Raw genomic sequence first — 22,925 nt, forward strand, 5'->3', positions numbered from 1 at the left:
ACATCTCATTTCTCCAAGACTGGGATTTTGTTCCTCCAAATTGCAGAGAGTCCAAGTAGAGGTCATGAGGGGCAAGCAAGGATGTCCAAGAATGGCTGAGGTCTGGGAAGGTGGTCATCTTCTCTGAGCCCAGGAAAATCTCCTTGACATTTTTCACACTTTGAAGCAGCTGCAGCTGGTGTCGTCGGAAAGGGGGGTGGGAGGAAAGAGAGGGGGCGGGGAGATTGTGGAGTCACGGGCGCGAGCCAGGAGCAGCGCCTCGTCTGCCAATCCTGGCACCTGTGCGCCAAGCCGCGGCACCGCGGAGGACCCCGCTCCGGGCCAACCGTGGGCTCCGAGCCACGGCCACCCAGTCTCTGGGCCAGCACGACCTGCAGCTGCCCACCCCGGGCCCCCCGCCGCCACCCACAACTGCGGGAGCGCACAGCCACAGCCAGTGCTTGCTGTGCCACGGGCCACGGAGACCCTCGCCCCTTCAGAGCCGTCGTGGCCGGTCCGGACAGAAGCCGAGTTGGGTACACGATTCGCCCGCGCTGCCGTTCTCTTCTCCGCCCAGGATTTATTGTCTGTGGAGCCTTCTGGGGGCGGGGAGGGAGCTGCGCCTCCGCCGCCGCCACTGCTGCTGCTACGGTCGCTAGCGCGGCGCGCTGGGCGGGCGGAGGCCGGGGACTGGCCGCGCTGGTGTTCCCGGCGGTCTCCCGGCTCCCCCCTGGCACATCTCCAGCTGTGTACCTGAAGGGCAGTGGCATCATGGTCTGACGCGGCACCTGCCCGGAGTCCCCTCTGCCTTTGCTTTGGAGGACTCCCGTACCGGCTTCACTGCGGACCCCAGAGCACTTTAAGGAGTAACCCTCAGCAGCTGGAAGGCCTTCACTCCCTGGACCCTCATGGGTAGTTTCTGCCTCAGGCGATGTGAGTAGAGCACTAGGGGACCTCTGCCTGCGGTCCAAGAGCGGGTATCTGGGAGGCTCAGGTGGCCGGCAAGCCGCGGCGCTGGGGCGGTTGCGGGGCTGTGGGAACCCGGCGCTAGCTGGTTGAGTGCTTTGGAGCAGGGCGCTTTGGATGGGCAAGGGACCCTAAAGGGTTACATATTGCGAAAAGGAAAGGTGAGGGGCGAATGTGAGGCATTGGTGCTGGGACCGCGGACTCCAGCAAGATTTGGCTTTCTCGATTTTTATTGTCCCGGGGTTTTCAGTCTTCTTTCCCCGGAGGTGGTGTGTGAGGGATGGAGCGAGTGTGATCTCCACACACACATACACACACTTGTGGCAGCTCACACTTGTGCTTTATCTTGGAAGGTGTTGTATCATTGTCTTGGTATCTATAAAGGAATTATTGGGGTGTATGTTATAGAGGATGGAAAGAAAAGGGTGCGGTTTGGGAACATGAAGGGGATGGGAAAGCAGGAAAGACTAAAGGACAGAAAGAAGTGGGGAGCAATGGGGCGAATGCTTTCATTTGAGTCAGGGAAGATGCCCCTGTATCCCTAAAGCAAGGCAACTCCTTTGTGTTCCGCCGTAGAAGCTAGGGAACCTCCTTGCTCCTGGTCCAGTGCGGCTGTCCCTGGGCATCCTCTGGAGTCTTTAGGGATTCAGGACGCGCTTCAGATTGTATTTGGGAAGGGAGGAAAGACCGCCAACATCGGGTAACCGTGGCACCCTAGCTCGCCAACAATTAGCTGGGCTACCATAGATCTCCTGTATCACCAATTTTAGAGTCAAGATGGGGGCGGCATGGGGGTGCGGGCTGCACATATTGTCTTTAAAAACAGTGACTTCATAAGCGAGATGGCTACAAAATTGCTTCATTACACTACTTGGCCATCAGGGTTGGGGGCAGAAAAGACCTGCCTCCGCCCTCTCTCTCTTTGCTGGTTGCCCCTCCCCACCAAGGCACAAAGCAAGTGGCACCTCACTCGGCAGGGAAGGGGTTACTTTCACAACTCCTGGGAATCGGCCTCAGGAAGGAACCATCTGCGACTCCCACGTTCCTTTCCAAGTTCTCCATCAAAAGGAATCTCAGAAAGCAGGAGGGGGTGGGTGGGAATCGAGGCAGCAGCGGGCCTCCACCTGCTCTTTGCCATTACTTTCCCAGTACACTTCAGCACATCGGAATTACCTGCAGTGGTAATTGGGTCAGCAGGAGAGCATGTGCACCGGAGTCTCTAGATGTGTTTCTGCTGATGGATGAGAAGCAATTTGTGTTTGGGCATATTTTAACCTGGGCAAAATTTCTAAGCACAATAGAGGTTTCATCGCGTGGGCGAGCAGAGTGCGTACCAGCGAAAGTGAACACGTGATCCCTCCAACGCAAGAGAAACAGTATTAGGAAGTAGATTTTCTTTGTTCCAGGCTGAGCCTATTAGAAGCTCAGTATCCCAGTTAGTGAAGTTCCCCTTTATTTTTAATAAAGTTGACCAGAGAAGAAAGAAAACGAAAAGAAACATAGCCTGAATGGCTCTTAGCTAGTAACCTTTGACATTTCTTTGTTACAACCTACCCTCCACCCCTACACCTGGTCCCTGCTGGCTCCTACTTTGAAATGATGCATTCTCTCTGAGGGCGTCGGGGGAAAGTTCTTCAGCCCCTGCGCAGGCACACGTGGGTGCTCTAGAGCCTCAAAAGCTACTGCCTTTAGGAAACACATACAGCTGCCTTTGGTTCAAGCACTCCCATTTTGGGGGGTCTGGGAAACTACCTGGAGATCTTGCTGGAAATGAATATGGAGCAATCTGCCAGGCTTCCTTAAAATTACCCATCACAAGGGGAACAGTGGAATGCAGGGTTCAGGGTGATCTTATTTTTTCCTAACTATCTGAGGCTAACTTAAGGTGTACTTAGCAATATCTGTATTTGAATCACTCAGGTGCCTCGAGCTTGTGAAGTGTCCAGAACTCTGATAATTTATTTCTTTAATGTAAGTAGAGCTGGTTCCCTACCCAACAATTAAGACAGCTACCTAACTTGGAGATTTCTTACTTCCAAGTCACCTTAGAAAGCAAAAGGCTTTAAAATTTGAGCTATGTCCCACCCTGCCAATACCCTTCCACCACACCAAGATGTCATGGGAGAAAAAGAATCCTTGATTTCCAGAATATACTGTGAGCTGAGAGGACTTTGTGCACATTTCCTTTAATTTAACTTCTCTAAAAGATGTGTGCTCACCATGGCAACCCTTGCCTCCCACATCCAGGCTCTTGCACATATGCGGCTTCAGAATTAGAACAACTTCATAAGAAATGAACTTGGTCCAATTACAGGAGCCATGTTTTATTCAGAATTTTTAGCATTGCTTTAGGCAGGCATGAATATTTTCTTAATTAAAATCACATTCCATTTTATTTTGTAAGCTTTTAATTTTTATAATTTCTCCATATATACAGAACATAATCATAAACTGTTTAGTGTATTATTTTTAATTGTTTTGAATTTTTAAAAACAGTGAAGACACTGTCATTACAAATTTTTATTGCATATGAATCCTATATTATTGTCAGAGTGATAATCTGGGTTTTTTCCAGTACACAGTGCACGGTCATATTTGCTATTTGAAAAAAGTCTCTTTAATTATGACTTAAAACAGCACTTTTTAGAATAGTTGAAAAGTTTTAGGTATTATATTTTAATTGATGTTAGTATTTTATTGATGCTGTGACTTCATTTCCTGAATGCCCATAACATCTGTGTAAGAATGGGTCACACATTCCAGAGTACCAACATTTCGCTTTACACCCACACCAAGAGTGCATTTAGAAGGATCAAGTGCTCATAAATTTCCTGCTGGGTTGTTTCCTCCACAGAAATTATTTTATGTTTTAGAAAATTCTAAATTTTAGCAATATATAGTGTTCTTAAAACTCAAGATTCACAGCAACCACACACACCAACAGTAAAAACATCGTTTTGTTCTCCTCAGCCGTAACTCGGTTTGCAATGTGTCCTCTGCACTAATTCTTGGGAATGAAAGAGTTCTGTTTGTGCATTTGCAGCTTGACTTCGGGAACGACTGATTTTACTCTGTGACACAAAACAGTTATTCAGTTTGTGTTAGTCTTTTCTGACCCTAACGTGATTGCTATACTCATGGAATGATAAACTGAAGATGTTTCTAGGATCTTCTGAGAAACTTGAAGTTTGCTTTAGGAATCCCTAAGGACCACATCAGTCTTCAGTTGGGATATTTTACTGTTTCTACATCAGAACATGGAATTTGAACATTAAAATAATGACTCCAATGGTGTGATGATATCATTTCTGAGGAAGCAACAAAGCAGAAAGGAAACAGGTGCATGGGCTTCTTGCATGGTCTTTAAGAATCCCTGGAGCAGGAGTCACTGAATCTACATTCACACCACAGGCAAAGCTCATGCTAAATTTACATCAGGATTCACTCTGTGTTGCAAATTATGTGAACTTTGTCAAATTCATAATAACATCTGTCAAACATTTTAATATTATACAAAAATGTTTTATTGCCCTGAAAGTCCTTCTTTATGTTATGTTTACTCATCTTCCCACCATTGAAACTTTGTGGATACTGGACATTTTATAGATGCCTTGGACTGGCATATGTTCAGGTCAGCTTCTTTAACATACCAATATTTGCATATGTCTCAAATCATCAAATTATGATTTTGCATAGTACTCAAAACTAAAAGTAAATGCACCATAAACCAATAGTGTGTGGAAGGCAGTAAGTACAAATCAATATTCTTTTTTTTAAAAAAAAAACATTTCTTATAGTTTATTTAACTTTTATTTTATGTGCATTGGTATGAAGGTGTCAGATACCCTGGAACTGGATCTTCAGACAGTTTTGAGCTGCCATGTGGGTGCTGGAAATTGAACCCTGGTCCTCTGGAAGAGGAGTCAGTGCTCTTAACCACTGAGCCATCTCTCCAGCCCCACAAATCAATAGTCTTGCTCCTTATCTTAGGGTTTCTATTTCTGGGAAGAGAAACCAGGAACATGGTAGCTCATAAGTAAAATCTCTAATATTGGCTTGCTTAGAGTTCAGAGGATTAGTCCATTATCATCATGGAAGGAAGCATAGTGGTATACAGGCAGATTGGTGCTGGCAAGGTAACTGAGTAACTACATCCAGACTGGCAGGAAGCAGGGAGAAGTGCACTAGGCTTGACTTGAACATTTAAAACCTCAAAGCCCACCCTCAGTGACATACTTCCTCCAACAAGGCCACACTACCTAATCCCTGTCAAACCTCTCCCTAAGATGACCAAGCATCCAAATATATGAGCCTATGGGGCCATTAATATTCAGACTACCACACTCTTCTATGTTTTTAACCCTTCTGTTAGTCAGGTTTAAATCATTACAAACTTTCATTTCAATAGAGGCAAGGTAAGAATAATCAGAGCTCACAAGCCTCCAGAACAAATATTACAATCACAATGAAGAAGTGTCTTTTAAAATTATACCTGAGCTGGAAACTCAGCAGATTGGTGCTGGCAAGGTAACTGAGTAACTACATCCAGACTGGCAGGAAGCAGGGAGAAGTGCACTAGGCTTGACTTGAACATTTAAAACCTCAAAGCCCACCCTCAGTGACATACTTCCTCCAACAAGGCCACACTACCTAATCCCTGTCAAACCTCTCCCTAAGATGACCAAGCATCCAAATATATGAGCCTATGGGGCCATTAATATTCAGACTACCACACTCTTCTATGTTTTTAACCCTTCTGTTAGTCAGGTTTAAATCATTACAAACTTTCATTTCAATAGAGGCAAGGTAAGAATAATCAGAGCTCACAAGCCTCCAGAACAAATATTACAATCACAATGAAGAAGTGTCTTTTAAAATTATACCTGAGCTGGAAACTGTTTCCAACTGAAGCAAATAATAAAAGAATTCCACAAGGAAAGTAGACTGTCTGTTAGATGAACACTTGTCAAAGCTTTTGATATAAATCATTCTTCCTGTGGTAAGGAGTGTCCACGTGTATACATTTATATATAGTGGTAGGACAGTGAACTTTAAAATAATGCTATTGAAACAGTGCACTGCCCTGGATTAGGTATATATGCTAAGTAGTGAGTGAGTGTGCTAACAACCCTTGGCACTTGCCTTTCCTTGCACTAAACGGTGGCTTAAATGCACTCATTGCAGTAGACACCAGTCACTAAGCAACCAGGATGGGACAGGAGTGGAACTTCAAGATAATGCTGGAGGAAGAATCACGCCAACCATCTCAAATACTGGAAGTTTGAGGCTCAAACAGAGTCATAGAAGTGAACTAAAACTTGTGGAGTCAAAATTCAGAGCATGTTAAAATAAGCTATTTATTTATTTACTTAGTTAGTTAGCTAAGTAAATTTTATTTTTTAGAACTACATTCATGATTACACCCTGTTTACATATTTCTACTGTGCCCTCACCGCATTCCAATTCCTCTCCAACTCCTCAGATTCATGATCTCTTATTCTCATTATTTTTACATTCATGCATACATTAAAAATATACACAAACTACATTTAGTGTTTCTTGTATGTACATGTATTTAGGTGTGACAATAAAATTTCTATATGGCTGGATGAACAAAACTTACTTTTTCTTGATAGTTAAAAATATATATGTATTCAAATCCAGATTTTCAAAAATTAGCTAAATATTTGTCAATGACATATATTACTTTGTGACCACTTTACAATAAGAGATACTTTTGTTTGTATTCTAGTAATAATTAACTCATGGCAGAAGTATTTCATCACCTGTTAGAATCCATTACGCTGAAATGTATTAATAAACTTTCAGTAAAGTGTGCACTGAATCAATAGCTGTCATCTATTCTGAAACTTTGATGGTATATTTGATCAATGTCTTCTTGGGAAGTGACAGATAGGTTGCTTGCATTACTTATCAAAATAGGAAGTTTATCATTTGCCCCTCAAAGACACGTGGAAATTTTATTAAATAAATGCATCACTGGGGGGTTTCCAATGTGAATTCAGTTTCATTGATTGTCCATTGCTTTAATAAGCCTAAAACCTCCCACCAAATGTCATTTTAATACACATGAAATTAATAGCAGTGATCAGGCATGAAATATTGAAGCTTATATTAGCTTCAACATAATCTATTTGAATACTTTAACTATGGAGTTAATGTTTATATTGACTGGCTTTGAAATGATATGATTTCTCCAGTGACCCTGGTTATCTTTGCTTTACACCAAGTTCAGTAAGGTTTTAAAATTACAAGAGAGTTGTAGTATGCTGAAAGTCCAAACCATAACACACTTATTAAGCAAGAGACGTAAGCTGTGCTTGCACACATGTATGTCTGTGTTTTCATACAAGGACAGAATTATACTTGGTGGAATTAGAGGAAGGAGGGAGGGAGGGAGGGAGGGAGGGAGAGAGAAAGAGAGAGAGAGAGAGAGAGAGAGAGAGAGAGAGAGAGAGAGAGAGAGAGAGGTCTAACCTGAAAAAGAAACTGTTCTACTGGTTTTCTTCATTGCCACTTCACCACCAGATTATCCTAGGAAGGAAAGAACGTGATGATATAAACAGGAAACTGGAAATCGCATAGAAAAGTGGGGAAGGAGCAACAGCTGGAAAAGAAAAGTTTGACTTAATCTGATGAGAAAATGAAGGGTTTTATGTTATTTTCACACTTGAAAGAGATAGAAACATCCTTTTTGAGAGGCAGAGTATTGTATAGAAGGCAGTATTCCCAAGCTATGTGATGATAGGTGGAAAGCAGGAAGGGAAACCTCCTGAAATACCTACCACCTGCCATGAAGGCATCACTGCATTAAGATGGTGGGCAATGGACAGAAAGCTGAGATATGGCAGCTGAATTTCAAGAAACGCTGTAACACAGATGGTGTGACTAAAATAATTTAAATTGTGTAGATAATTAGATTTCTTGAGTAGTAAATGATCAGTGCTCTGTATTCACCAGAATAGGCACTTTCCAGAGTCACAGAAGATGGAAAGGTATATAGGACCACTTTTACCACGTGTGATGTACCCGTTGGTGTTATTCAGAGACAGTGTAGTTCATGACATAAAATCTTTTTTCTTCTCCATTTCAAGTTAATTAATTTCGCAAGACAATTATAAAGGCTATGGTAATTAAGTTATGCTGCTCATTTAAATTTTGAGAGAGTATTAAACATTTTCCAATGTCTCCTGGGATAAATCTGAGTATTGCACAACATATACAGGGCATATATGCAAATACAGTGTATAACTGTTCTGTTCCTTAGCACATGTGATAGAAGAATCCTACTCTTTCACTGCTTCCCGAGACTTCAGAGCTGGACAAGATCTCAGAAGTCTCATTATATAAGGAAAGAGGTTGAGGTCCAGAGAAATTTGCTTCTTTGTTAAAAATTAAAGATCTGTAAGTGGTACCAACTTCTGGGTAGCAGATCTTAATGTCCAGTATTTGCCCATAAAAGCAAATCCATAGAAATGTTGAAGCAGCTTATACCATAGGGCCTGAGTAAGACTTCAATCCAATAGATAAGATCAGCTGAGCCAGCCAATAGAATGGCACCACACATTTATTTTTCATTTAGTTGGCCTAAATTTTTCACTAAGATTATATTTAGCTTGAGGTTTCTGAACAACTGCCTTATATTTTCCTTTTGATTTAACCACATAAAAGACTATAATGCCTTACATTTAACATCCATTTAGTATTCCATTTTAAAAGATGCTTTTTAAAAGAAATATGTAATTAATCTTACTAATATTGAAGTATTCTAAATGTAGTTGCTATATCCTATCTTAATGGGAACAAAGACTTTTCTCTTAAATCATTGATCTTTCCAGCTAAATGAATATTGGATGATGAGCAATGTTCAATTTACTGTGTATAAGTAAATTATTTTCTAAATTTGTTGATTTCATTAACGGTCAATTGGTAAATTTTCTTACCAAAACCAAAACTATTTAAAATATTGAAACATTATATAAAATATTACCTTAAATGTCAATTAGGAAGTCAAACCAATTCAGGAAGATAAATGAGAGTCAATTGTAGTTTGTACACATGCCACGTTCTCTACTTTGCCTACCTTTCTGTGGCTTTCATATTAGCCTTCTCAAATCCAAAACCTCAAAGTTTACTTCCAAAAAATTTCAGTTTACATTTGCCCCTTTCAATGTGTTTGGTCTTATTGTTCTGTCACAAGACAAATTATAAACAATGTTCCGTGTGTTGTTCTTTCTAGAGCCAATGTGATCACTGCACCTTTTCTAGCTTTGTTTATCAGGAAACTAGGGGGAAAATCATGCTCTTCCACAGACCAAACATACTAACAGTTTAAAGCAGTTCTGAAATTTTGATATAAGCCACTTAAAAATAAGCATTTGCCTTATAAACAGTGAAGCACAGAAACATTTGCACACAGAAGCATTAAGGAAATTAAACTTATATACCCTATTTCGTAACTATTTTTAAAAGCAAATTAAGGAACTAGGAGGCAGCTAAGTAGGTAAGATGCTGGTTGTGCAAGTGTGAGGGCCTGGGTTCAGGCCCGAAGAATGTATGTAAAAATGCTAAGTGTAGTGGAATGTATCTGTAATCTCAGCGCTGTCAAAAACAGAAGAAATCCCTAGAGCTTGATATCCGGTCGATCTAACCACATTGGTGAAATCCAGGTTCATTGAGGGACCTGTCTCAACAAACAAACAAAGTGGAAAACAATTGAGGAAGACACCCGATGTCACCTCTTGCATCCACACATAGGTACACAAACAAGTACACAAAATGTAACACACATACACACACACACACACACACACGCACGCACACACACAGGGGAGGTGATTAATTCTTGTTGAAAGATGTAGGATCCCATAGTGAGTAAACTACAGCATTGCATATCAACACAAATGTCCACCATGCCCTCTCTGATCAGTTCTTACTCATTCTGGCCTCCAGCGTGCAGGTATAAGGCTCATGGGTATGACAGAATGGAACATATTTCTGCACCTGTCGATGCAATATCACATGCCATTCTATATGACACAATCTGAATGTCCTACAGCTGTGTTAACAGGAAGACAAGATGCCAACCTCCCCTTGCCCAGGCCTCCACTCACCCACATAGTAACAACTGCTGTATCTTTCAGGTCGAGTTTTATCTAGTGGAATAGGATACAAAGATCCTATATTTTACATGCGTTGTGTTTCCTTGCTCACACTCAGCATACTCAAAGTTTTCTTCCTCCAGAATCATGTATCTTCAAACTGATTGCAGTTATGATAATGATATGATTATTAAAAACACATGAACACAACTCACTTGAAAACATCTTGTAGGTTTTAAATGCCTTTATTTTCTTAGTTTATAATTTTATGTGTGTATTCAAACACAGCAGAAATCTAGAACTAAGCTACTGTCCTTAGACTACTAAAATCAAAGTCAAAGTTATTGTATTTCTTATTCTTTATATTTTGGGGATAATTTTTATAACAAAAATCAGGCTGAGATTTTTGTAGTATAAATAGAAAGATTATGATAGAACTGTGCCTTAGGTCCATTGCTGAATTAATTAGTGAAAAAAAGTGTGGAGTCAAGAATTATTCCTACTCTTCAGCTTGAGAAATGAGATATGTGGAGGTACAAGTAGCAGATCATAGAACCATGGAGAAGGAGCTAGTTTGTTCACGTGTAACTAGGACAGTGACGTTAATAAGAAGGAAACCGAGAAACAGGATAACTGATATAAGCAGTGTAAATCAGATAACCAATTAACACAAAGTAAATGCACCTATGAAAAATTACTAGAAATGCATTGAGCATTTTTTTGGGGGAAAATAAAGCCTCTTTTTAAGAAAAAAAATGTGTTTTCAAATAAATGAAAATTGGGTATGCAAAAGAATGACTCATTTTATTTTGCTATCTTGGTTTCCTTTTAATTATTTTTTGGCATGAAGAGAAAGCATGAATACATACTCTCTTCTTCTGAATACTAATTTCTATCCTCCTTTACAGTTTACAGTTTAGAAAGGGTGCTCCAGTCCTGGTTCTTTGTATACTAATTTCCTGAAATGAGCAGAGCTTTGGTTCCCATGGAGTGTGTTTCAGACCCAGCTACACTACATTAGCCAAATGAGTCGCATGAGCAACCCAGGAAAACAACCAAATAGCTGACTCAAATCCACATAGGCATAAAGGCCCAGTGATAGCCTGAGGGTCGTGGGTTCTTTCCCGATTCATATCTGATTCTTGTTAGGTTCATATTCATTTTCAGAAAGACGGATTGTATTCTTAGCAAAGCTGCCTCCAGGTGTACTGCAGTATTGGTCCCTGAAGTAGTGAAACCCACCTCTTGGGTATGGACATATTTTTCATTTTCTTTAAATTTAAATGAATTTTTCAGATTTCCTGGGGTCTTTCTTTTGCTATGTCCTACTATACCCCTAGGTTGTAGAGCTTGAAAATACAGATTACAATCATTTAGTTCTTACTGAAAAAGCAAGTCATATCTTTTGAAACATTGGAGATTAGTTGCATAATAAAATTTTACCTCCCTACCAAAATCTGGAGTTTGGTGTCATTTGGTTTCAATAATGGGTGTACTTTATGAGGTATGAGGTACTTATCAGTTCATAAAGCTTGCATTTCCATTTGATATTTAAAATTGAATATATTATGCCTTAAACTCTGGATTATATGGTTATTTTGTGAATCTTATTTTCAATTAGGAAAGTTTTTGTTTTGAATATGGATGGAATAAATAATTTTGAAAGATTTTTAAGTGTTCTTATTAATTTTTGAGAATTTCATATAATGTATAAGATCATATTCACTCCCCACTCCTTTCCCTAATTCTTTAGAGACCAACACTTTCCCTCCATATATCCACCAAATTCATGTTCTTTAAAAATGTAAAATAAATTATGAAATCCAGTTTGTGCTACCCATATACTCTGGGCTGAGAGCCATCTGCTGGAGTACTGTCTGCCTACCAGAAGCCACATCTTTAAGAAAACTGACTCTCCCTCCCCTAAAGTCATCAACTGTCTGTAGCTCCTTCGCTAAGGAGGGAGTCTATCTGCCCTTCCCACTCCGTGATAGAATGCTAACTGGTCTGGTTTTAGGAAGATCTTGTGCATGCAAGCTCAGATGCTGTGAATTCATGTGGAAGTGGTCCTGACATGTCCAGAAGATACTATTTTGTTCCATTTCTCTTTGATGCCTGTAATCTTCAGTCTTTCTATCTCCTCTTCCTAGATGGTGCCTGAGCATTGTGGAGTGGGTGTCATATACATGTCCCATGTGTGGCTAAACAATCCACTCTGCATTTTGACCAAGTATAAGTTTCTGGATTCACCACCCTCTATCACACTGAGAAACTTATCAGGTCTGAGTGCACACTAATTTATGGGTGTAGGGATATAAATTTAAAGGACAGTTTTACATTATATCCATTTAGCAGAATGATAATATTTACTCCTGCGCCCTCCAAGTTCCCCAGCCATGAGTTCGTAGACAGACTTATAGTACCAGGCATGAATTTCACCCTGTGAAGCTGCCTTTAAATCCAACGAGAAAGCATTTTGCAGCTCTTCCACTAACAGGCACATCTTACCATGCTGATCATTGCTGCAGTTTTAGATCAGTGATTCTATAAAACAGTATACTGTAACCCAAACCCAGAAGGACAAACATCACAGGCTATTATTCTTATGTGGATCTCAGCATTGAATTGGCAGATTTGTGCGTTTAATTTGGATTCCTCATAGAGTCTAGGGAAACAGAAAGAGACTGTCAGTTGGGGGTGGGGAGAAGAAAGATTTCAAAGGAGAAGGGATAAGAGAGCAGAGGTTAACACGATGGAGTAAAATAATTTCTAATGAATTATATTTTTTAGAAGTACGAACATTAGTCCATGTTTTGTTTCTACTTCCATAGTGGTTGATTTGTTGTTGTTGTTTGCTTGCTTTCTTGCTTGCTTGTTTAAATAAGTCAGATTCTCAATTTTAGGAATAACAAAATAGTCTCTGGAACAGTGCTTTCCATTTTTTTCCCATGATTTGGTGTCCTTTTGCTAGATAAAATGTTATCGAGACTTCCAAAGATCGGTAACAAGGCTGTGTTTAAAATGGTTGTTTTATGTTCAAGAGTTATTATGTAAAAGCATGATTATTTTATAACTCCCCTCTTTGTATTTTAATAAAAATATCTTAACACCACCAGTTACCAATATACTCAAGGCTGTACAAAGCAACTTGAATTGTCTTGTAAATACAAATGGTTACATTGTGCTGGCTCTCATCTTTTGATTGATTTATATACTCTCTACAAACAGACTTTAAGAGAGGTTCACTTTATCACACTGATTATTAATGTGCACACAAAACAAGCGTTTGGGCTTCTCATTTGCCGCTGTTTAATATGCTATGTTCTGCTAAATTAGGAAAAGTCGGAACATATGAAATTTCAGAATTTTTCCTATATGACACATATTTACTCAGCCCAGAAAGAAACCTGTGAAAGATCAAAGTAATGATTACAACAAGGTCCAACTTGCTAAAAACAATTAGTCTTTACTGGGGCTTCTAGCAGAAGTACATGTGTGGGGTGTGGGTTACACACAGGAGCTGGAATGAATCAACAGCATGTGCAGACCTACAATGCCCACTCTCTATGGAAGATGGTTTGCAAGACCTCCAGCCATGGAACCTGTTCACAGGCATCTTGTCAGGTTCACAGATCTCCTCTCAACACCTCATCTAGACTGTCTCTTCCTTTGCAATCAATTACTCCTAAAAATCTGTTCTGGGTCCTCTGAGAATCTGCCAAGATTCCACTTTCCCAGACCTGGGATATCTTTTTTTTTTCCACCTTTTTAAACTCATGAGCATGCCATTTCCTTCTAGAGGGAACATTTCAATTCAGAGGAAACTGCTGTGTAAAGTGAATCACAGGGCCAGGATATCTCTTTGGCACACCTTCGGTTTTCACCTGCCAGCCCCTAGGAACTCCTCCTTTGTTCATTTCCTGTTGAGATTGGCTACAGATTATGCAAAATTTGTCTTTGGCCTGGTCAGTAAAAGAAATTGTTCTAGACGCAAGGGTATAGAGACAGACAAGAGCGCTCAGATTTCACATCTCTTATATCTTGAGACAAAAATATATGAAGGTGTTCTGTGGGAGCCTTTGCATTAGAAGACATGAAACTCAGGCATTCTGTGTCATTTTGTCTATATCTCTGTCTTGCTGTCTGTTACCCTGTCCTTTTAAGCATTAAAATGTAACATGAAAAGGTCGGGCCTGCTTGTTGGGGTTTATGTCCTGCCTGGCCCCCCAGTTGTTTAGTCCCAGAGAAAAATCACACTGAGATCTCTATAAGTTATAAAGCTGATTGGCCCATTAGGTCAGGCTACTTATTAGCTATCTCTTACATCTTGATTTTTCTGATCTATTTTAGCCATGTGGCTCAGTACCTTTTTCACATCCTGCTGCTTTGGTGATCTGGGCAGGAGAGAGAGGAATCAACTTCCTCCTCTCCAGAATTCTCCTGCTCTCCTTGCATCATTTCCACTTCCTGTCTGGTTTTCCTGCCTACACCTCCTGCCTGGCCAATCAGTGTTTATTTAAAACATGATTGACAAATTATAGACAATTCTCCCACACCATTAAAATACCCATTAAAATTGTATTTTTTTTCTGGTAACTGTGTATCAGTGGCATGTGCATTTGAATGTAGTTAGCCTTACTTAGCTCAATGATAGGTTTTAGAGGTTTCTTTTTTCTTCCTTTTATTCTTTCTTTTTTCTTTCTTTTTTACTCTTCTCTTTTTTTATTTTCTTCTTCTTTTTTTTTTTTTTGACTTTTTTGAGACATGTTTTCTCCAGAGTTTTTTGGAGCCTCTCCTGGACGTGCTCTGTACACCAGGCTGGCCTTGAACTCACAGAGATCCACCTGCTTCTGCCTCCTGAGTGCTGGGCTTAAAGGAGTGTGCCGCCACCGCCTGGTGATTTTAGAGGTTTTCTATTGTTACTTTTGGCTAAGTGACTTTAGGAAAGTTAGTTGTTTTAACAAAACACATCATAATGTATTATTTCAAATAAGTACAATAACAATCATCTTGTGCAAATTCTATAATGGTGTAATAATTTAGCTAAAATATAATCTAGTACAGTATTCCTTTATGATACTTTGCATAAATTTGTGACCATCTTGTCTCTCCCTCACTGAAACAATTTATTCATTTAATATTTATTTGAAGATTGAGATAAGATTTGCCTTGTTTCCATCAAAGTCCAGTATAGCTATTGTTAGAATGATTTCCCAGCTTTACCTCTTACCTCACCAGGAAAAGGCCTGTTCGCTGTAGTCTGAGGCCTCTCCATATGGTGTTCAGGACACTTGGAAAATTCTTTTTTCTTCTTTACTGAACAGAGTGGTCACATCTTTAGAAAGCTCTCTCAAACGATTCTCAGGGATGTCATGTGATTACTGGGAAACCACATACAATGTCCAATATATGTTCACAGAGTTGCTTTTCTAAACTCACAACCAACCATTATGATCCTTGGTAATGTTTTATCTCAAATATTTGTAAAGCTACTTCTTTGAGTTTACATTTAAGCTGAATAAGAAAATATAAAAAGGCTGGAACTCAATGAGGCATAATATTTGTATTTTTTGATATAATCCTCACCAACTCTGTGAGAGATTATGATGGTCAGGAAAAGAAAAACTATATAGTTATCATGTAATAATACCATTATTGTATGATATATCATTATATAATCACTTTCACTATTGAATTATTTGTGCCAATTCATGAAGAAATAGACATCACATGCAATTTACAGACTTAAAAATAAACCTTTTGTAGGAAAACTAGAAATGTATATAAATGTTTAAAATGCCAGAAAATTCCATGTTATAGACTATTCTAATTTTTATTTTTAAGATGCTATATTTGATCGTTCTGTAGATCAGGCTAGGTAGCAATAGTCTAATTCAGCCATGAACCCTGTAGATTACAATATGAACAGCTCAGCATGATGTGCCCACTGGTGCAATAATGACAAGACTGTTTATGGGATAACCAACCATCTCTCGGTTAGATTTTAGGCCGTCTCCACAGGAGGAAATTCATGTATGATAATGTAAAAAACGTAAAAAACCCATGGCTAGTAAAGTCATAGACCATAGGGAAAAACATATTTATGATGTTTTTCTAAATGATCAAGTTATCAAACTGCCTTCTAACTTTGTTTTATATTTTGTTTTTGTTTTGTTTTGTTTTGTTTTTTGCTTCTCCAAACCTTGATCAGAGAGGCATCTTGTTTCATAAGATAGTTAATAGATTCATAATACTGTTTAAAGTACCAAGAATAAACCACTTTGATGTGGGATTTCCCCTTTGTATACTATGAATATGTTTTATTAGCATTGGTTAATAAAGAAGTTTCTTCGGCCTATGGCAGGGCAGAATAGAGCAAGGTGGAAAATTCAAGCAGAGATAGAAGAGGCAGTCTGGTCAGATACCTGCCAGCTGCCAAGGAAATAAGACATGTAGAAAAAGAGATAACACCATGGCCACATGACAATGTATAGAATAATAGAAATGGGTTAATTTAAGATGTAAAAATATGCATATGATCCAATAATGTATGTGTGTTTATAAGTTGAATTGCTGTAATGAAAATTAGTCTGCATTTGGAAATAACCTATGATATCCATTTGTACCACAAGTACAAAAGAAGAAGCTTCCAAACAGGCTGTAGATGTCAAGAATAAGTTGTGGACAAGCACAGTAAACATTTCTTGGAAGTACAAGATGTGATAAAACATTTGCAGCCAGTTAAATGAGGGCCACTGACCTTGTCAGAATGACACAGCCACCACCAGAGAACACAGAAAGAACTGCATGAACTATTACCAGGAAACACTGGCTTCTAAGAGTTTTAATTAGCAAACTCTCCCATTGTTCATCTTAAACATCTTACAAAATAATGTCTTTGGTTCCTTTAAGCCATAGATGAATATCAACCCCTAAAAGTTTTGGGTACAAAATGATTCTAGAAATAGAAGGACACAAAGTATCTATAAATCTGTGGCACAGGAGGACCACTCTGAGCTAGAATTGTCATTTATACAGCGGAGAGGTTGAGTTTGTCTGACAATAGACTTTACTTTTTACGGTTATGTTAAAAGATAATTTAAACTTCCGAGATAAAATTAAGCTCATGTAGTTTAAAATAATCAACTTATTTAAGAGGTTTTTCTTTCCCTGTCTTACATTACCCATACGTAAACTTTGAATATCATTGTACTTGATCAGTCTGATTTATTCCCCTATCTGACCAATTAATATTTTTGAGTGTATATGTACGTTTGTGTGTATGTGTTTGTATGTATGTGTCCATGTGACAGCATGTTGATGAAGAGGCCAGGCATCAACCTAGGTTCTCAGCCATTCTTTGGCTGCTACCCTGCTCCCTATCTCCCCCACTCCCTTTCTCACTCTCTTCTTCCCCCCTCTCCTCTCTCCTTTCCAACCACACTTAAAAGCCTCAGTTTCTTAAGTTGTGGCAAGTTTCTTAAGTTTTTAATTCCACTTGTGACATTTTCAAATGACTCTCTGAATCTGCTATAAATAATGTCCCACTACATTTAAAATGAGTTGAGTTTCCTTGAGAGTTATATTTTCATCTAGAGAGGGATAACGACAAAGAAGATAATGCAATCCATCCATTTTTGTTCTACTGACACCTGCGGGCTGTAAGTGTTCAAGCCAGGTCCTCCGTTCTCTGCAGAAGAGAAGTCACAGCCATTCCACTCATTAGCTCCCTGAGGATGGCTTCGAGTTTTGAAGAAGGGATGGAGTGATACATACAGAGCCCCAAATAAGGGTCCTGATGCTGCCAGTGGAGACAACATAAAACCCAGTCTTCATTCTTCTTCCTTTATTGAATTGCTACTTGTTTTAAAAGTATCAGAAAATTGCCTGAGGCCACAGTGAAATGTGTCCTATTGATTGTGAAGAAAAGGTGTGCAGAGAGGCAAAGGAGGATGTGTGGTGAGGAGCAGGCTCTCTGGCTCCACCTGGTTCTCATAGGCCCTCACTGTTTTGTACCAGTAGGGATACCTCCGTAAAGGTGGGTTCTGTTAGCCTTGGTTTTCATATTTATAAAATAAGCAACATATTCTGTTCTAGGGGTATTCAGGTGAAGGGTTCATGAGACACCACTGACTAAAATTGCTTCTGATAACCCTTGATAAAGGTTTATTTCTTGTTCTTGTTATGGAGAAATGGAATACATTTTTCAGTAAATTTAATTTCTTTGGGGATTAGTTGAATTTGTTACAGAAAAAGAAATAGTATTTTATGTAAGTATGTATTTTCTATGTTTTATTATTAAGAATCTGATAGTTATTCTTTATCTCTAAAACACTGTCATCAATTTCTAATGAAAAATAATCTAAGATCATAAGAAGTCTAATTTTTGTTGAAACTCAAGTTTTCATTATTGTAAAATCTGTACAGTAACATGGATCCTGAATAACTGCAGTGACTCAGTAACTGTGGAAGCACATGTTCTTTAGTACTGTGGCCTGTGGAAGACCTGTTTTGTTACTTGTGATATCTGCAGCACGTGTATGACATGTCTTTTCTCCCCTGGAAAATCTTTAAGTATGTAAATGGGAAAAACAGTATGATGTCATAGTGTTTTACCTATATAGGAAATGTATTCCTCTTAAAACTCTCCTCCTGTTTACTGTTTATTTCTCTTGTTTCCATACTTTATATCTGTCTTTTGCATATTCTTTTCTTGAGTTTCATGATTGATTCATAAATAGTTTTCAAATTCCCACTCGTTACCGTTTCCTCTTTGGCTCCCCTAACTTATGACTTCTTAATGTCACCTCTGACAACCTCTAGTGGTCCAACCCTAGTTCCTCTTTTGAGTATTTAACTCAACTTCATCTCTTTTTCTCTGCTATCTTCCCTAAACCACCCTAAGAAGAAAAGCCAGGTGCTCATCCTCTATTTTGAAGGTGATTGTCAGATTGCAATATGGTGGGACCGATCCTGTTTTATTCTTTTGTGTGTGTGAGTGTGTGTATGTCTGCTTATCTAATTTTTTCATTGTGATGAGCATTGAATTGTAGAAATAGAACTGTATTCCTGTTGTTTGATGGCTTTTTGTACATGGCACGTGTTAATAAATATTTGAAAATAAGTTAATAGCAAAAACCAGTGTGCAAGGCTGGCACGAAGTTTCATGATAGGTGTGAGCAGATCTACTTCCAAACTATCTTCCTTTCTGTTGTTAGATGTAGATGATAGGGTCGAATTTCCCAAACTGAACTGTAAAGGCTAAATATATAATAAAGCCAATGCACAATAAAAATTTGATAGACCAATATATGGGTGTAACAAAATATAACATAGATATTTGTTTTTGTATCTATTAAATTCCTATTTTCTTATAAATTTTTCAAGTTGCATTCAATCTAAAACAATATCTTCCTTTTCTTTTTTTTCATACTTTGAGGTTGCTGATGTGCGTGTGTGTTTGTGTGTGTGTGTTTGTGTGTGTGTGTTGGTGTGTCTGTCTGTGTAGGCGTTTATGACTCACTGTGAAAGAGCTTCTAATCGCCAATGTTACACCCTCTTCTTCCTCTGCTCTCTGTACACGAACTCTCACTGAAATTTCCATGCAGCACCCAGCACCCCCCTCCAGTATTAGTGGATGCTCAGTAACAGTACTCTGTATTATCCTATTCTCAACTCAACACGTTTTTAGAACTTGCTGTAGCTCTTGCTCACCCTAGAAATCTTGAACTTAGAAACTTCACTCTTCAGAAGAAGTCTATAGGGCCCGGATCTCTGGTCCAATGTCTACAGAGGCCTCCTTTAGTCTTCAGTCTGCTGAAGCAGGAACTCCTGAGGACCTGAATGTTCTGAGGGACTTTCATATTTTCAGACCACTATAGGGAAAACAACATAAAACTCAAACAAGGGACTCTACTTGAGCTTTGTGGAGATCCACATATCTACTCCATGCTTTTTTTCTTAACACTAGGCCTCTTACTGGTATCTGTGGTGAACAAACTCCGGTTGTCTTCACTGTGTCTCATTCTACATTTCTATACAGTCAAACATTCACTCCCTTTGAAGGGAACATCAGATATGTCAAATCAAACAATAAGTTCCTTTATTCTATAGTAAAAGAATCTGTGTCCATTTCTCCTAGTTTGGTACTTAACAAGAAGCTTTTAAAATTCCAAGAAGAAACTCTCTTTCAGCAAGAATTTTGTTTTTGAACTGTGTTGAACTCTGTTTTCTGACACTTAAGACTGAGTAACAACTTCTTTTTTAGCTCTATTCATCATCTTTCTCTGTAATGAAATCTACCAGCTGCAAAGTTATATGGAGATTATATGAACTGCCCCCCAATGTTATCTGTTTAGAATAAATTTACATCACTACCTATTAATAAAAATTCTAGTTTCTTTAAATTAGTTGTTGACTATATACTAAAACTTATCAAAAACTTCTATAACAAAGTTGTTTATTCTGTGTCTCCAACTAGACTTTAAGTAGAAGACAAATCAAGTGTCTTTTTGATGTGGTCATCAATATTAGACTTGATAATAAAATGGAATAACCAACAAATCATTAGTACATGGTAGAGGTCGTTTGTGGAGTTAGAAGCCCACTATTTCATCCTGTTACATTCTATTCTTCCAACAAATTTAGGTGGGTTAGCTGGCAACTCAAATCAGCAAATACTAATGATGTTAACAATAGCTAACAAATGTTGTGCATAGCCATCCTCTCTGCACACATTTCTGAGAATATAGATTGCATGTACTCAGTAGTGAGGGTATTCTACATCTGCCCCAAAGTGCCTTTGCCAGAAATCACTACTCCCCATAAGACACAGTGCCTGAAATATGCTCTGGTGTCACAATGGCAGTGGGCTTTTAGTAGCAAGTAGTTATATAGATTACCTCTTTGACAAGAATATCTGGCAGAAACAAGTTAAAGGAGGAAGAGTTCACATTATCTTATGGTTTCATAAGTTTTCTTTCAGCAGAGCAAGGAAAAAAAGGGCCAAAAAAGCACCTATCTGTGGAGGCAGGACCATTAATTACACAAGAGAAAACAGAGAGAATTGGACCTGAGCCCAGGGTATGACCTATGCCTAGTGATTTGTATCTTGGAACTGGGTTCTATCTCCTAAAGTCTCTACACTGTTTGTCAAAGGAGTGATGTGCTGTGTTCCTGCCGTGATCCCGGCTCCCTGGCTAGTTTACACCTGAAATAATTACACAAAAAAACTGTATTCTTTTAAACACTGCCTGGCCCGTTATCTCCAGCCTCTTATTGGCTAACTCTCACATCTTGACTAACCCATATCTAAGGAACACTAATAATTGTAGATCAAACTTTCACAGCATGAAACCGTGGGGGACCTTCTGGATTCAGGCCATAACAGCAAGGGCCACGCTCTACTATTCTTAGTGCTTCCAAGGAACTGGGAAAGTGAATTGCATTCACTAAGGAATCTCAGCAGGTTATGTCGCACAGTAAGGCTGTAAAATCCCAACTAGTACAGCCAGGTCATTCTCCAGGCTTAATATTATATATAAATGATAGGCACCAAAGGTAAATATGGGTAGAAATGAAATCGCTGAGTTCTATTCAGTCTCATCTACATGTAGCAATGTAACATAAAAACATTATTTTAAGTAAGAATCTGTAATGTATAATAGAAAATTACTATTAAGTATTATTAATTATGTTAAGAAATGGTGGTTAGAAACTGTAACTATTTTGCTCAAACACTAAGAACTTATATTTCATTTCACCTATAAAATAAAGTTTAATCTTAAGTATATTAAGTCATAAGTAATTAATATATGAAATTAAATGCTAAATAATAATAGCAAAATGGTAAAATATCCTTATAGTGTTTCTGAGAACTCTTAAGAGGAAGATGGTTAACTAGTTTTATGCCTCAAAACTTCATAAAGATGTCCTCAGATAAGCGTGGAAAACTTCCAGTGAGAATGCTGAGCAGTAATTTGGTCTATCACTGAAGTATCCTACTTCATACACATTGTAGTTCCCTTAGCTTCCATCACATCCAGGGTTACCAAGAAAATCTTAGGTCGGCACCTCATCAAAAGGGCAAGGGGGCAAGAAGTTGCTCTCAAAATGTTGTGTAGTAGGCTTTCATTTGGGAAGTCAACCAGCTCCCAAATCATGACTCAGAGATTAATTATTAATTATGAATGTTCAATCTTAATTTATGCTTGTCCCATTAGCTCTTATAACTTATTTTAATGTGTTTCTCTTCATCTACATTTTGCTTCAGGGTTTTTTACCTTTCTTTCGTTCTGTATGTCTTACTTTTTTGGGCAGTTGCCTGCCTGGCTGGCCCTGGGCATCTCACTCTTTTTCTCCCTTGTTCTCTCTCCTCCTGAGCCTAGATTTTTCCTTCTGTTTATTCTCTCTGCCCACAAGCCCCACCTATCTCTCTAGTGCCTAGCTAATGACCAATCAGCATTTTATTAGACCGATTAAGTGATTTAGGCAGGCAAAGCAACACATCTTTGCATCATTAAACAAATGCAGCATAAAAATGTAACACATCTTTACAGAGGTAAAGTAATATTCGTCAACATAAATAAATGTTACACACCTTTACATAAAGCAGTATTCCACAACAATGGTGTTTGCCTCATAGAAGTCAAGAGAAACAATTTCTCTGGCTAGCATAATAAATCACACAGACTCTGAAGCAAGGCCACTTGAACCTTAAGTAATGCCCCTATGGAAGGGACAATAAAATAGGATCATCCATGGTGGATTACTTCCAGGGAATGGATTAATTGGATCTTTAGTGTCCTGACAGTTTACAGTACCACATGTTTTCATAAAACATATTGTCAAAGTGTGTGT

General features: G+C 38.8%; 1 protein-coding gene across 7 annotated transcripts in view; it reads left to right on the forward strand.

Annotated features, from left to right (window-relative positions):
* Positions 1–282: 282 nt before the first annotated feature.
* The window catches only part of Lrrc7 (leucine rich repeat containing 7), a 464,597-nt gene continuing 441,954 nt past the window's right edge, over positions 283–22,925 (forward strand). For 3 of the 7 annotated variants that reach the window (XM_048453499.3, XM_087897452.1, XM_087897455.1), the window contains exon 1: positions 284–912. In XM_048453499.3, coding sequence (XP_048309456.1) covers positions 911–912 — 2 coding nt within the window. In that variant the 5' untranslated portion in view covers positions 284–910. Of the gene's footprint in view, positions 913–22,925 lie in introns of all 7 variants that reach the window. The other 4 variants (XM_087897454.1, XM_085677493.2, XM_087897453.1 and 1 more) reach the window with 2 other exon arrangements.

Source organism: Myodes glareolus, chromosome 17 (genome assembly GCF_982192425.1).
Source record: "Myodes glareolus chromosome 17, mMyoGla1.1, whole genome shotgun sequence".
In the NCBI taxonomy this organism is placed as follows: Eukaryota; Metazoa; Chordata; class Mammalia; order Rodentia; family Cricetidae; genus Myodes; species Myodes glareolus.